The sequence below is a fragment of the Oncorhynchus nerka genome, linkage group LG7 (genome assembly GCF_034236695.1).
Source record: "Oncorhynchus nerka isolate Pitt River linkage group LG7, Oner_Uvic_2.0, whole genome shotgun sequence".
Taxonomy (NCBI): Eukaryota; Metazoa; Chordata; class Actinopteri; order Salmoniformes; family Salmonidae; genus Oncorhynchus; species Oncorhynchus nerka.
The window spans coordinates 13,034,679-13,050,852 of NC_088402.1; the positions used below are offsets into that span (position 1 = coordinate 13,034,679).

Here is a 16,174-nt window from a genome sequence, read left to right on the forward strand (position 1 = left end):
CCAGCAACCAGCATGTAGTCTACAGGAGAGGGTAGAGGTCAAAGGTTAGAGGTCAGGCTCAGCTGTTACTCTGTAGCCCTTCACTGTCAGCCAGAATAACAGCTCTGCCTGGGCCCCAGCCACCAGCATGTAGTCTATAGGAGAGGGTAGAGGTCAAAGGTTAGAGGTCAGGCTCAGCTGTTACTCTGTAGCCCTTCACTGTCAGCCAGAATAACAGCTCTGCCTGGGCCCCAGCCACCAGCATGTAGTCTATAGGAGAGGGTAGAGGTCAAAGGTTAGAGGTCAGGCTCAGCTGTTACTCTGTAGCCCTTCACTGTCAGCCAGAATAACAGCTCTGCCTGGGCCCCAGCCACCAGCATGTAGTCTATAGGAGAGGGTAGAGGTCAAAGGTTAGAGGTCAGGCTCAGCTGTTACTCTGTAGCCCTTCACTGTCAGCCAGAATAACAGCTCTGCCTGGGCCCCAGCCACCAGCATGTAGTCTATAGGAGAGGTCAGAGGTCAGGGTCAGGTGTGGGTTGTTAATTTGTAGCCATCTTGTCAGGCAAAATAAGTCTACTTGCATGTCAGGACAGAGACAGTGTTGTGTGTGGTACTAACCCATAAAGAACTGCAGGGCGATGTTGTGTACCAGAATGTGCTCCAGTGGTATGATGCACAGCTTGCCCAAGTTTGCCGCTAGTTTCAGAGCATCCACCTCCTACAGTACACAGATGGAAACAGAGAGAGAGAAAAGGTGAGAACAAGTGAAACAGACAGAGTACGAGACGGGGTTTAGTAGGTGTTACGGTTAAACTCGTTTTCACTCCTATGTCGTACCTTCCCAGACTGTAGCCTCTGTATCCTGGTCTCACAGACCTTCTTCACAAACATCAGACTGTTGATCTGGTTCTTTATTACATTGATATCTGGGAGCGAGAGAGCAAGAGAGAGAAAGAAATGGAGGAAGGAGGAGGATAGGGAGAGTGGGATATGGAGAGGAGAGTTAAGTGAAAAATATGAATATTTTAGATTTTCAGGATTTTATGTATACTTTGTTAAGTGTAGGGTCATGCATATCGCTCTGTGTGTGTGTGTGTGTGTCTGTGTGTGTGTCTGTGTGTGTCTCTGTGTGTGTGTGTGTGTCTCTGTGTGTGTGTGTGTGTCTCTGTGTGTGTGTGTGTGTCTCTGTGTGTGTGTGTCTGTGTGTGTGTGTGTGTGTGTGTCTCTGTGTGTGTGTGTGTGTGTCTCTGTGTGTGTGTGTCTGTGTGTGTGTGTGTGTGTGTGTATGTCTCTGTGTGTGTGTGTACCGTCTCCTGCGGTGTCCAGTGATCGTAGGTACTGTAGTTCCTCCAGGGCCTTGTCTTTAACGGCCTCCAGTTCAGACACTCTCTCTGTCAGCTTCAAGATGTTCATAAAAGCCTCGTAGTTACAGCTCGAGTCCCGGATCTACACAGACAGGTCATAAAAGCCTCGTAGTTACATGCTAGAGTCCCGGATCTACAGACAGGTCATAAAAGCCTCGTAGTTACATGCTAGAGCCTCGGATCTACACAGACAGGTCATAAAAGCCTCGTAGTTACAGCTAGAGTCCCGGATCTACACAGACAGGTCATAAAAGCCTCGTAGTTACAGCTCGAGTCCCGGATCTACACAGACAGGTCATAAAAGCCTCGTAGTTACAGCTCGAGTCCCGGATCTACACAGACAGGTCATAAAAGCCTCGTAGTTACAGCTAGAGCCTCGGATCTACACAGACAGGTCATAAAAGCCTCGTAGTTACAGCTCGAGTCCCGGATCTACACAGACAGGTCTTAAAAGCCTCGTAGTTACAGCTAGAGTCCCGGATCTACACAGACAGGTCTTAAAAGCCTCGTAGTTACAGCTAGAGTCCCGGATCTACACAGACAGGTCATAAAAGCCTCGTAGTTACAGCGAGAGTCCCGGATCTACACAGACAGGTCATAAAAGCCTCGTAGTTACAGCTAGAGTCCCGGATCTACACAGACAGGTCATAAAAGCCTCGTAGTTACAGCGAGAGTCCCGGATCTACACAGACAGGTCATAAAAGCCTCGTAGTTACAGCGAGAGTCCCGGATCTACACAGACAGGGTTCTCAATAGGTGCTCCAGCAGCTGTATTGATAACAGTTATTGATCTCTACCAACCACCCACAACTGGTTGATAAACTGGTTTATAATGATCATGATAGATTTTTTTATTTTTTATATATTTAATCCATAGAGTGGTCCTTCAGAGGAATGATTGTGGACATATATTTGACATTTCTTTTATCCAAAAGCATAATAGATATAAGTTGGCATATTTATGACACTGTGACCACAGAACTAACATTTCTTCAAAAGAACAAGGTGCTACTAAGCACAAGGTGCTACTAAGCACAAGGTGCTACTAAGCAACGATGTGTGTCATATGAAGCGTTGCAGCTTGCTCTGTAATACGAGTAGTACATTGATTCCAATAACAAATTTCTTGTATTAATTGATGAATATTGAAAAATATAAAACATGAATATTGAAAACACACCTTTTTATTTGCCACGTGTTTCAATAATTTGTTGAACACAGTAGAATCTAAAGTCGTGGTCTTGAAAGGTGGCGGTGCATAACGATGAAACATTATGGAGTCTTAAAGAAGGCCTTGGTAACTAAATGTATATAGACTCTCTTTTTTTCTACTGTGTTATTGACTTGTTAATTGTTTACTCCATGTGTAACTCTGTGTTGTCTGTTCACACTGCTATGCTTTATCTTGGCCAGGTCGCAGTTGTAAATGAGAACTTGTTCTCAACTAGCCTACCTGGTTAAATAAAGGTGAAATAATATTTATTTTTTTAAAGGCAGCAATGTCATATGACAATTCATTATTTGTCAATAAGACTTTTGGATACAAATGTCAAGCATACGTCAGCAATCCTTTCTCCAAAGGACCAGTCTATGGATAAAATCTGGTGAAAATCCCACAAATCCTGATATTATTACTGATACTGACCATCCAGATAACAAACTGGTTGATGTAATCAGGATCACTCAGCTGGTTGACCAGGGGAAGGAGAACGCCTCGCGCCAGAATCTCCTGGAACATGGACACAATCACATGACATCACCATCAGAATCTCCTGGAACATGGACACAATCACATGACATCACCATCAGAATCTCCTGGAACATGGACACAATCACGTGACATAACCATCAGAATCTCCTGGAACATGGACACAATCACATGACATCACCATCAGAACTGTATGGGTCCATAAACAAAAAAGAAACCACACACCCAGAGGCATCATTTCTGGTGGGCGGAGACTAACGCGGTGAGGCTTAAAACCGTTCTCTCTCACTTCTACCAACATGGCTCCTGCTGCACTAGGGGCGCTAAAACCCTAGACCACTTTTATTCTTCCCACAGAAATGTATACAATGTATACACCCTTCCTTCAGCAAATCAGACCATGACTCCATCTTCCTGCTTACAAAAAAAAAACTCAAACAGGAAGTACCAGTGAAGAGCTCAATACGAAGTGGTCAGATGAAGCAGACGTCAGGCTACAAGACAACAACAGCCTCTCCCTCAACGTCAATAAGTCCAAGGATCTGATCGTGGACTACAGGAGAAAGAGGGGAGGGCACGCCCCCCATCCACATCGACGGGGCTATTGTGGAGCGGGTCGAGAGCCTTAAGTTCCTTGGCGTCCATATTACTAAGGACTTAGTGAGTGTGTGTGATTGTGTGTGTGTGTGTGAGTAAGTGTGTGTGTGTGAGTGAGTGATTGTGTGTGTGTGTGTCTCACCCTGAGGAAGTATCTCATGTTCTTGTTGTGGAAGTCTCCAGGAGGTAGTAACAGGTAGAGCAGCACCTCACACAGATCCCTCAGGAACCCTGAGACACACAGACACACAGAGAGACAGACACAGACACAGACAGAGAGACAGACACACAGAGACAGACACAAAGACAGACACACAGAGACAGACAGAGAGACAGACACACAGAGACAGACACAGACAGAGAGACAGACACACAGAGACAGACAGAGAGACAGACACAGACACACAGAGACAGACACAGATACACAGAGACAGACACAGATACACAGAGACAGACACACAGAGACAGACACACAGAGACAAAGACACACAGAGACAAAGACACACAGAGAAGTCAGTATCTGAATGTGAACCTTACGATAAACCCACACAGAGGTAAAAACCTGGAGCTGACACACAGCAACATGTTTTAGTAGAGGTGCTGACTAACGGAGAGAAAACTGGAGAAGTTACACACTTTATATATGCTCCCAACAATTAAAATGGGGTAAGCATCATAACTAACGTTTTGGTTGACCCTGAAGAAGGCACCGCGATGCCAATGTTTGGTTATGAGGTTTACCCCATTGTCTTTCGTCCGATGGTGTCATTCTAACTGAACAAGCGTCTCCAGGAGCCATCTGTCTAGCAAATTGTGGAACTCATACCTAAAAAATAAAAATGTTGGTAATCTGCCTAACACGAGTTCGCAGGACTACCATAACTATGGAACACCGGCAGACTGACCTACTGGCTAGGGGCTGCTACGGCAAACCATGTTATATCAGACTGACCTACTGGCTAGGGGGCTTCTAAACCATGTTATATCAGACTGACCTACTGGCTAGGGGGCTTCTAAACCATGTTATATCAGACTGCCCCACTGGCTAGGGGGGCTTCTAAACCATGTTATATCAGACTGACCTACTGGCTAGGGGGCTTCTAAACCATGTTATATCAGACTGCCCCATTGGCTAGGGGGGCTTCTAAACCATGTTATATCAGACTGACCTACTGGCTAGGGGGCTTCTAAACCATGTTATATCAGACTGACCTACTGGCTAGGGGCTGCTACGGCAAACCATGTTATATCAGACTGACCTACTGGCTAGGGGGGCTTCTAAACCATGTTATATCAGACTGCCCCACTGGCTAGGGGGCTTCTAAACCATGTTATATCAGACTGACCTACTGGCTAGGGGGCTTCTAAACCATGTTATATCAGACTGCCCCACTGGCTAGGGGGCTTCTAAACCATGTTATATCAGACTGACCTACTGGCTAGGGGGCTTCTAAACCATGTTATATCAGACTGACCTACTGGCTAGGGGGCTTCTAAACCATGTTATATCAGGCTTCTAAACCATGTTATATCAGACTGACCTACTGGCTAGGGGGCTTCTAAACCATGTTATATCAGACTGACCTACTGGCTAGGGGGCTTCTAAACCATGTTATATCAGACTGACCTACTGGCTAGGGGGCTTCTAAACCATGTTATATCAGACTGACCCACTGGCTAGGGGGCTTCTAAACCATGTTATATCAGACTGCCCCACTGGCTAGGGGGCTTCTAAACCATGTTATATCAGACTGACCTACTGGCTAGGGGGCTTCTAAACCATGTTATATCAGACTGCCCCACTGGCTAGGGGGGCTTCTAAACCATGTTATATCAGACTGACCTACTGGCTAGGGGCTGCTACGGCAAACCATGTTATATCAGACTGACCTACTGGCTAGGGGGCTTCTAAACCATGTTATATCAGACTGACCCACTGGCTAGGGGGCTTCTAAACCATGTTATATCAGACTGACCTACTGGACCTACTGGCTAGGGGGCTTCTAAACCATGTTATATCAGACTGACCCACTGGCTAGGGGGCTTCTAAACCATGTTATATCAGACTGACCCACTGGCTAGGGGGCTTCTAAACCATGTTATATCAGACTGACCTACTGGCTAGGGGGCTTCTAAACCATGTTATATCAGACTGACCCACTGGCTAGGGGGCTTCTAAACCATGTTATATCAGACTGCCCCACTGGCTAGGGGGCTTCTAAACCATGTTATATCAGACTGACCCACTGGCTAGGGGCTTCTAAACCATGTTATATCAGACTGACCCACTGGCTAGGGGGCTTCTAAACCATGTTATATCAGACTGACCCACTGGCTAGGGGGCTTCTAAACCATGTTATATCAGACTGACCTACTGGCTAGGGGCTTCTAAACCATGTTATATCAGACTGACCTACTGGCTAGGGCTTCTAAACCATGTTATATCAGACTGACCCACTGGCTAGGGGGCTTCTAAACCATGTTATATCAGACTGACCCACTGGCTAGGGGGCTTCTAAACCATGTTATATCAGACTGACCTACTGGCTAGGGGGCTTCTAAACCATGTTATATCAGACTGCCCCACTGGCTAGGGGGGCTTCTAAACCATGTTATATCAGACTGACCTACTGGCTAGGGGCTGCTTCTAGGGGGCAAACCATGTTATATCAGACTGACCTACTGGCTAGGGGCTTCTAAACCATGTTATATCAGACTGACCCACTGGCTAGGGGGCTTCTAAACCATGTTATATCAGACTGACCTCACTGGCTAGGGGCTTCTAAACCATGTTATATCAGACTGACCTACTGGCTAGGGGCTTCTAAACCATGTTATATCAGACTGACCCACTGGCTAGGGGCTTCTAAACCATGTTATATCAGACTGACCTACTGGCTAGGGGGCTTCTAAACCATGTTATATCAGACTGACCTACTGGCTAGGGGGCTTCTAAACCATGTTATATCAGACTGACCTACTGGCTAGGGGGCTTCTAAACCATGTTATATCAGACTGACCCACTGGCTAGGGGCTTCTAAACCATGTTATATCAGACTGACCCACTGGCTAGGGGGCTTCTAAACCATGTTATATCAGACTGACCCACTGGCTAGGGGCTTCTAAACCATGTTATATCAGACTGACCCACTGGCTAGGGGCTTCTAAACCATGTTATATCAGACTGACCACTGGCTAGGGGCTTCTAAACCATGTTATATCAGACTGACCTACTGGCTAGGGGGCTTCTAAACCATGTTATATCAGACTGACCTACTGGCTAGGGGGCTTCTAAACCATGTTATATCAGACTGACCTACTGGCTAGGGGGCTTCTAAACCATGTTATATCAGACTGACCTACTGGCTAGGGGCTTCTAAACCATGGACTGACCTTCAAACCATGTTATATCAGACTGACCTACTGGCTAGGGGGCTTCTAAACCATGTTATATCAGACTGACCCACTGGCTAGGGGGCTTCTAAACCATGTTATATCAGACTGACCTACTGGCTAGGGGCTTCTAAACCATGTTATATCAGACTGACCTACTGGCTAGGGGGCTTCTAAACCATGTTATATCAGACTGACCTACTGGCTAGGGGGCTTCTAAACCATGTTATATCAGACTGACCCACTGGCTAGGGGGCTTCTAAACCATGTTATATCAGACTGACCTACTGGCTAGGGGCTTCTACTGGGGGCTTCTAAACCATGTTATATCAGACTGACCCACTGGCTAGGGGGGCTTCTAAACCATGTTATATCAGACTGACCCACTGGCTAGGGGGGGCTGCTTCTAAACCATGTTATATCAGACTGACCTACTGGCTAGGGGCTTCTAAACCATGTTATATCAGACTGACCTACTGGCTAGGGGGCTTCTAAACCATGTTATATCAGACTGACCCACTGGCTAGGGGCTTCTAAACCATGTTATATCAGACTGACCTACTGGCTAGGGGCTTCTAAACCATGTTATATCAGACTGACCCACTGGCTAGGGGCTTCTAAACCATGTTATATCAGACTGACCTACTGGCTAGGGGGCTTCTAAACCATGTTATATTCTAAACCATGTTATATCAGACTGACCTACTGGCTAGGGGGCTTCTAAACCATGTTATATCAGACTGACCCACTGGCTAGGGGGCTTCTAAACCATGTTATATCAGACTGACCTACTGGCTAGGGGGCTTCTAAACCATGTTATATCAGACTGACCTACTGGCTAGGGGGCTTCTAAACCATGTTATATCAGACTGACCTACTGGCTAGGGGGCTTCTAAACCATGTTATATCAGACTGACCTACTGGCTAGGGGGCTTCTAAACCATGTTATATCAGACTGACCTACTGGCTAGGGGGCTTCTAAACCATGTTATATCAGACTGACCTACTGGCTAGGGGGCTTCTAAACCATGTTATTATATCAGACTGTTATATCAGACCCTACTGGCTAGGGGGCTTCTAAACCATGTTATATCAGACTGACCCACTGGCTAGGGGGCTTCTAAACCATGTTATATCAGACTGACCTACTGGCTAGGGGGCTTCTAAACCATGTTATATCAGACTGACCTACTGGCTAGGGGCTTCTAAACCATGTTATATCAGACTGCTTAGGGGGCTTCTAAACCATGTTATATCAGACTGACCCACTGGCTAGGGGGGGCTTCTAAACCATGTTATATCAGACTGACCTACTGGCTAGGGGCTTCTAAACCATGTTATATCAGACTGACCCACTGGCTAGGGGGGACTGCCCCACTGGCTAGGGGCTTCTAAACCATGTTATATCAGACTGACCTACTGGCTAGGGGCTTCTAAACCATGTTATATCAGACTGACCTACTGGCTAGGGGCTTCTAAACCATGTTATATCAGACTGACCTACTGGCTAGGGGGCTTCTAAACCATGTTATATCAGACTGACCTACTGGCTAGGGGGGCTTCTAAACCATGTTATATCAGACTGACCCACTGGCTAGGGGGGCTTCTAAACCATGTTATATCAGACTGACCTACTGGCTAGGGGCTGCTACGGCAAACCATGTTATATCAGACTGACCTACTGGCTAGGGGGCTTCTAAACCATGTTATATCAGACTGGAGGGGGCTTCTAAACCATGTTATATCAGACTGACCCACTGGCTAGGGGCTTCTAAACCATGTTATATCAGACTGACCTACTGGCTAGGGGGCTTCTAAACCATGTTATATCAGACTGACCCACTGGCTAGGGGGCTTCTAAACCATGTTATATCAGACTGACCCACTGGCTAGGGGGGCTGCTTCGGCAAACCATGTTATATCAGACTGACCTACTGGCTAGGGGGCTTCTAAACCATGTTATATCAGACTGACCTACTGGCTAGGGGGCTTCTAAACCATGTTATATCAGACTGACCCACTGGCTAGGGGGCTTCTAAACCATGTTATATCAGACTGACCTACTGGCTAGACTGGGGCTTCTAAACCATGTTATATCAGACTGACCCACTGGCTAGGGCTTCTAAACCATGTTATATCAGACTGCCCCACTGGCTAGGGGGCTTCTAAACCATGTTATATCAGACTGACCTACTGGCTAGGGGGCTTCTAAACCATGTTATATCAGACTGACCTACTGGCTAGGGGGCTTCTAAACCATGTTATATCAGACTGACCCACTGGCTAGGGGCTTCTAAACCATGTTATATCAGACTGACCTACTGGCTAGGGGGCTTCTAAACCATGTTATATCAGACTGACCTACTGGCTAGGGGGCTTCTAAACCATGTTATATCAGACTGACCTACTGGCTAGGGGCTTCTAAACCATGTTATATCAGACTGACCTACTAAACCATGTTATATCAGCTACTGGGGGCTTCTAAACCATGTTATATCAGACTGACCTACTGGCTAGGGGGCTTCTAAACCATGTTATATCAGACTGACCTACTGGCTAGGGGCTTCTAAACCATGTTATATCAGACTGACCCACTGGCTAGGGGCTTCTAAACCATGTTATATCAGACTGACCCACTGGCTAGGGGGCTTCTAAACCATGTTATATCAGACTGACCTACTGGCTAGGGGCTTCTAAACCATGTTATATCAGACTGACCTACTGGCTAGGGGGCTTCTAAACCATGTTATATCAGACTGACCCACTGGCTAGGGGGCTTCTAAACCATGTTATATCAGACTGACCTACTGGCTAGGGGCTGCTAAACCATGTTATATCAGACTGACCTACTGGCTAGGGGGCTGACCCACTGGCTAGGGGGGCTTCTAAACCATGTTATATCAGACTGACCTACTGGCTAGGGGGCTTCTAAACCATGTTATATCAGACTGACCTACTGGCTAGGGGGCTTCTAAACCATGTTATATCAGACTGACCCACTGGCTAGGGGGGCTTCTAAACCATGTTATATCAGACTGACCTACTGGCTAGGGGCTTCTAAACCATGTTATATCAGACTGACCCACTGGCTAGGGGCTTCTAAACCATGTTATATCAGACTGACCCACTGGCTAGGGGCTTCTAAACCATGTTATATCAGACTGACCTACTGGCTAGGGGCTTCTAAACCATGTTATATCAGACTGACCCACTGGCTAGGGGGCTTCTAAACCATGTTATATCAGACTGACCTACTGGCTAGGGGGCTTCTAAACCATGTTATATCAGACTGACCCACTGGCTAGGGGGGCTTCTAAACCATGTTATATCAGACTGACCTACTGGCTAGGGGGCTTCTAAACCATGTTATATCAGACTGACCCACTGGCTAGGGGGCTTCTAAACCATGTTATATCAGACTGACCACTGGCTAGGGGGGGCAAACCATGTTATATCAGACTGACCTACTGGCTAGGGGGGCTTCTAAACCATGTTATATCAGACTGACCCACTGGCTAGGGGGCTTCTAAACCATGTTATATCAGACTGACCCACTGGCTAGGGGGCTTCTAAACCATGTTATATCAGACTGACCTACTGGCTAGGGGGCTTCTAAACCATGTTATATCAGACTGCCCCACTGGCTAGGGGGGCTTCTAAACCATGTTATATCAGACTGACCTACTGGCTAGGGGCTGCTACGGCAAACCATGTTATATCAGACTGACCTACTGGCTAGGGGGCTTCTAAACCATGTTATATCAGACTGACCCACTGGCTAGGGGGCTTCTAAACCATGTTATATCAGACTGACCTACTGGCTAGGGGGCTTCTAAACCATGTTATATCAGACTGACCTACTGGCTAGGGGCTTCTAAACCATGTTATATCAGACTGACCTACTGGCTAGGGGGCTTCTAAACCATGTTATATCAGACTGACCTACTGGCTAGGGGGCTTCTAAACCATGTTATATCAGACTGACCTACTGGCTAGGGGGCTTCTAAACCATGTTATATCAGACTGACCCACTGGCTAGGGGGCTTCTAAACCATGTTATATCAGACTGACCTACTGGCTAGGGGGCTTCTAAACCATGTTATATCAGACTGACCTACTGGCTAGGGGGGCTTCTAAACCATGTTATATCAGACTGACCCACTGGCTAGGGGCTTCTAAACCATGTTATATCACTGGCTACTAAACCATGTTATATCCACCCACTGGCTAGGGGGGCTTCTAAACCATGTTATATCAGACTGACCTACTGGCTAGGGGGCTTCTAAACCATGTTATATCAGACTGACCCACTGGCTAGGGGGGCTTCTAAACCATGTTATATCAGACTGACCCACTGGCTAGGGGGGCTTCTAAACCATGTTATATCAGACTGACCTACTGGCTAGGGGGCTTCTAAACCATGTTATATCAGACTGACCTACTGGCTAGGGGGCTTCTAAACCATGTTATATCAGACTGACCCACTGGCTAGGGGGCTTCTAAACCATGTTATATCAGACTGACCTACTGGCTAGGGGGCTTCTAAACCATGTTATATCAGACTGCCCCACTGGCTAGGGGGGCTTCTAAACCATGTTATATCAGACTGACCTACTGGCTAGGGGGCTTCTAAACCATGTTATATCAGACTGACCTACTGGCTAGGGGGCTTCTAAACCATGTTATATCAGACTGACCCACTGGCTAGGGGGCTTCTAAACCATGTTATATCAGACTGACCTACTGGCTAGGGGGCTTCTCATGTTATATCAAACCATGTTATATCAGACTGACCTACTGGCTAGGGGGCTTCTAAACCATGTTATATCAGACTGACCCACTGGCTAGGGGGCTTCTAAACCATGTTATATCAGACTGACCCACTGGCTAGGGGCTTCTAAACCATGTTATATCAGACTGACCTACTGGCTAGGGGGCTTCTAAACCATGTTATATCAGACTGACCCACTGGCTAGGGGGCTTCTAAACCATGTTATATCAGACTGACCTACTGGCTAGGGGCTTCTAAACCATGTTATATCAGACTGACCCACTGGCTAGGGGGCTTCTAAACCATGTTATATCAGACTGACCCACTGGCTAGGGGGCTTCTAAACCATGTTATATCAGACTGACCCACTGGCTAGGGGGCTTCTAAACCATGTTATATCAGACTGACCTACTGGCTAGGGGCTTCTAAACCATGTTATATCAGACTGACCCACTGGCTAGGGGCTTCTAAACCATGTTATATCAGACTGACCCACTGGCTAGGGGGCTTCTAAACCATGTTATATCAGACTGACCTACTGGCTAGGGGGCTACTAAACCATGTTATATCAGACTGACCTACTGGCTAGGGGGCTTCTAAAACCATGTTATATCAGACTGACCCACTGGCTAGGGGGCTTCTAAACCATGTTATATCAGACTGACCCACTGGCTAGGGGGGGCTTCTAAACCATGTTATATCAGACTGACCTACTGGCTACTGGGGGGCTTCTAAACCATGTTATATCAGACTGACCCACTGGCTAGGGGGCTTCTAAACCATGTTATATCAGACTGACCCACTGGCTAGGGGGCTTCTAAACCATGTTATATCAGACTGACCTACTGGCTAGGGGGCTTCTAAACCATGTTATATCAGACTGACCTACTGGCTAGGGGGCTTCTAAACCATGTTATATCAGACTGACCTACTGGCTAGGGGGCTTCGGCAAACCATGTTATATCAGACTGACCACTGGCTAGGGGGCTTCTAAACCATGTTATATCAGACTGACCCACTGGCTAGGGGCTTCTAAACCATGTTATATCAGACTGACCTACTGGCTAGGGGGCTTCTAAACCATGTTATATCAGACTGACCCACTGGCTAGGGGGCTTCTAAACCATGTTATATCAGACTGCCCTACTGGCTAGGGGCTTCTAAACCATGTTATATCAGACTGACCTACTGGCTAGGGGGCTGCTAAACGGCAAACCATGTTATATCAGACTGACCTACTGGCTAGGGGCTTCTAAACCATGTTATATCAGACTGACCCACTGGCTAGGGGGGCTTCTAAACCATGTTATATCAGACTGACCTACTGGCTAGGGGGCTTCTAAACCATGTTATATCAGACTGACCTACTGGCTAGGGGGCTTCTAAACCATGTTATATCAGACTGACCCACTGGCTAGGGGGCTTCTAAACCATGTTATATTGATATCAGCAAACCATGTTATATCAGACTGACCTACTGGCTAGGGGGCTTCTAAACCATGTTATATCAGACTGACCCACTGGCTAGGGGGCTTCTAAACCATGTTATATCAGACTGCCCCACTGGCTAGGGGGGCTTCTAAACCATGTTATATCAGACTGACCTACTGGCTAGGGGGCTTCTAAACCATGTTATATCAGACTGACCCACTGGCTAGGGGGCTTCTAAACCATGTTATATCAGACTGCCCCACTGGCTAGGGGGCTTCTAAACCATGTTATATCAGACTGACCTACTGGCTAGGGGGCTTCTAAACCATGTTATATCAGACTGACCTACTGGCTAGGGGGCTTCTAAACCATGTTATATCAGACTGACCTACTGGCTAGGGGGCTTCTAAACCATGTTATATCAGACTGACCCACTGGCTAGGGGGCTTCTAAACCATGTTATATCAGACTGACCCACTGGCTAGGGGGCTTCTAAACCATGTTATATCAGACTGACCTACTGGCTAGGGGGCTTCTAAACCATGTTATATCAGACTGCCCCACTGGCTAGGGGGGCTTCTAAACCATGTTATATCAGACTGACCTACTGGCTAGGGGCTGCTACGGCAAACCATGTTATATCAGACTGACCTACTGGCTAGGGGGCTTCTAAACCATGTTATATCAGACTGACCCACTGGCTAGGGGGGCTTCTAAACCATGTTATATCAGACTGACCTACTGGCTAGGGGCTGCTACGGCAAACCATGTTATATCAGACTGACCTACTGGCTAGGGGGCTTCTAAACCATGTTATATCAGACTGACCTACTGGCTAGGGGGCTTCTAAACCATGTTATATCAGACTGACCCACTGGCTAGGGGGCTTCTAAACCATGTTATATCAGACTGACCTACTGGCTAGGGGGCTTCTAAACCATGTTATATCAGACTGACCTACTGGCTAGGGGGCTTCTAAACCATGTTATATCAGACTGACCCACTGGCTAGGGGGCTTCTAAACCATGTTATATCAGACTGACCCACTGGCTAGGGGGCTTCTAAACCATGTTATATCAGACTGACCCACTGGCTAGGGGGCTTCTAAACCATGTTATATCAGACTGACCCACTGGCTAGGGGCTTCTAAACCATGTTATATCAGACTGACCCACTGGCTAGGGGCTGCTACGGCAAACCATGTTATATCAGACTGACCTACTGGCTAGGGGGCTTCTAAACCATGTTATATCAGACTGACCTACTGGCTAGGGGGCTTCTAAACCATGTTATATCAGACTGACCCACTGGCTAGGGGGCTTCTAAACCATGTTATATCAGACTGACCCACTGGCTAGGGGCTTCTAAACCATGTTATATCAGACTGACCTACTGGCTAGGGGCTTCTAAACCATGTTATATCAGACTGACCCACTGGCTAGGGGGCTTCTAAACCATGTTATATCAGACTGACCCACTGGCTAGGGGGCTTTAAACCATGTTATATCAGACTGACCACTGGCTAGGGGGCTTCTAAACCATGTTATATCAGACTGACCTACTGGCTAGGGGCTTCTAAACCATGTTATATCAGACTGACCCACTGGCTAGGGGCTTCTAAACCATGTTATATCAGACTGACCCACTGGCTAGGGGCTGCTTACGGCAAACCATGTTATATCAGACTGACCTACTGGCTAGGGGGCTTCTAAACCATGTTATATCAGACTGACCTACTGGCTAGGGGGCTTCTAAACCATGTTATATCAGACTGCCCCACTGGCTAGGGGGGCTTCTAAACCATGTTATATCAGACTGACCTACTGGCTAGGGGCTGCTACGGCAAACCATGTTATATCAGACTGACCCACTGGCTAGGGGGGCTTCTAAACCATGTCATATCAGACTGACCCACTGGCTAGGGGGGCTTCTAAACCATGTTATATCAGACTGACCTACTGGCTAGGGGGCTTCTAAACCATGTTATATCAGACTGACCCACTGGCTAGGGGGGCTTCTAAACCATGTTATATCAGACTGACCCACTGGCTAGGGGGGCTTCTAAACCATGTTATATCAGACTGACCTACTGGCTAGGGGGCTTCTAAACCATGTTATATCAGACTGACCTACTGGCTAGGGGGCTTCTAAACCATGTTATATCAGACTGACCCACTGGCTAGGGGCTGCTACGGCAAACCATGTTATATCAGACTGACCTACTGGCTAGGGGGCTTCTAAACCATGTTATATCAGACTGACCTACTGACTAGGGGGCTTCTAAACCATGTTATATCAGACTGACCTACTGGCTAGGGGGGCTTCTAAACCATGTTATATCAGACTGACCCACTGGCTAGGGGGGCTTCTAAACCATGTTATATCAGACTGACCTACTGGCTAGGGGGCTTCTAAACCATGTTATATCAGACTGCCCCACTGGCTAGGGGGCTTCTAAACCATGTTATATCAGACTGACCTACTGGCTAGGGGCTGCTACGGCAAACCATGTTATATCAGACTGACCCACTGGCTAGGGGGGCTTCTAAACCATGTCATATCAGACTGACCCACTGGCTAGGGGGGCTTCTAAACCATGTTATATCAGACTGACCTACTGGCTAGGGGGCTTCTAAACCATGTTATATCAGACTGACCCACTGGCTAGGGGGGCTTCTAAACCATGTTATATCAGACTGACCCACTGGCTAGGGGGGCTTCTAAACCATGTTATATCAGACTGACCTACTGGCTAGGGGGCTTCTAAACCATGTTATATCAGACTGACCTACTGGCTAGGGGCTTCTAAACCATGTTATATCAGACTGACCCACTGGCTAGGGGCTGCTACGGCAAACCATGTTATATCAGACTGACCTACTGGCTAGGGGGCTTCTAAACCATGTTATATCAGACTGACCTACTGACTAG

General features: G+C 47.1%; 1 protein-coding gene across 3 annotated transcripts in view; it reads right to left on the minus strand.

Moving 5' to 3' along the window:
- The window catches only part of LOC115131243 (sorting nexin-13-like), a 95,654-nt gene that overhangs the window by 27,900 nt on the left and 51,580 nt on the right, over positions 1 to 16,174 (minus strand). For all 3 annotated transcript variants that reach the window (XM_065020232.1, XM_065020233.1, XM_065020234.1), the window contains 5 exons: positions 3,791 to 3,879; positions 2,989 to 3,072; positions 1,287 to 1,425; positions 817 to 905; positions 598 to 697 (listed from right to left, as the gene is read on the minus strand). In XM_065020232.1, coding sequence (XP_064876304.1) covers positions 598 to 697; positions 817 to 905; positions 1,287 to 1,425; positions 2,989 to 3,072; positions 3,791 to 3,879 — 501 coding nt within the window. The remainder of the gene's footprint in view (positions 1 to 597; positions 698 to 816; positions 906 to 1,286; positions 1,426 to 2,988; positions 3,073 to 3,790; positions 3,880 to 16,174) is intronic.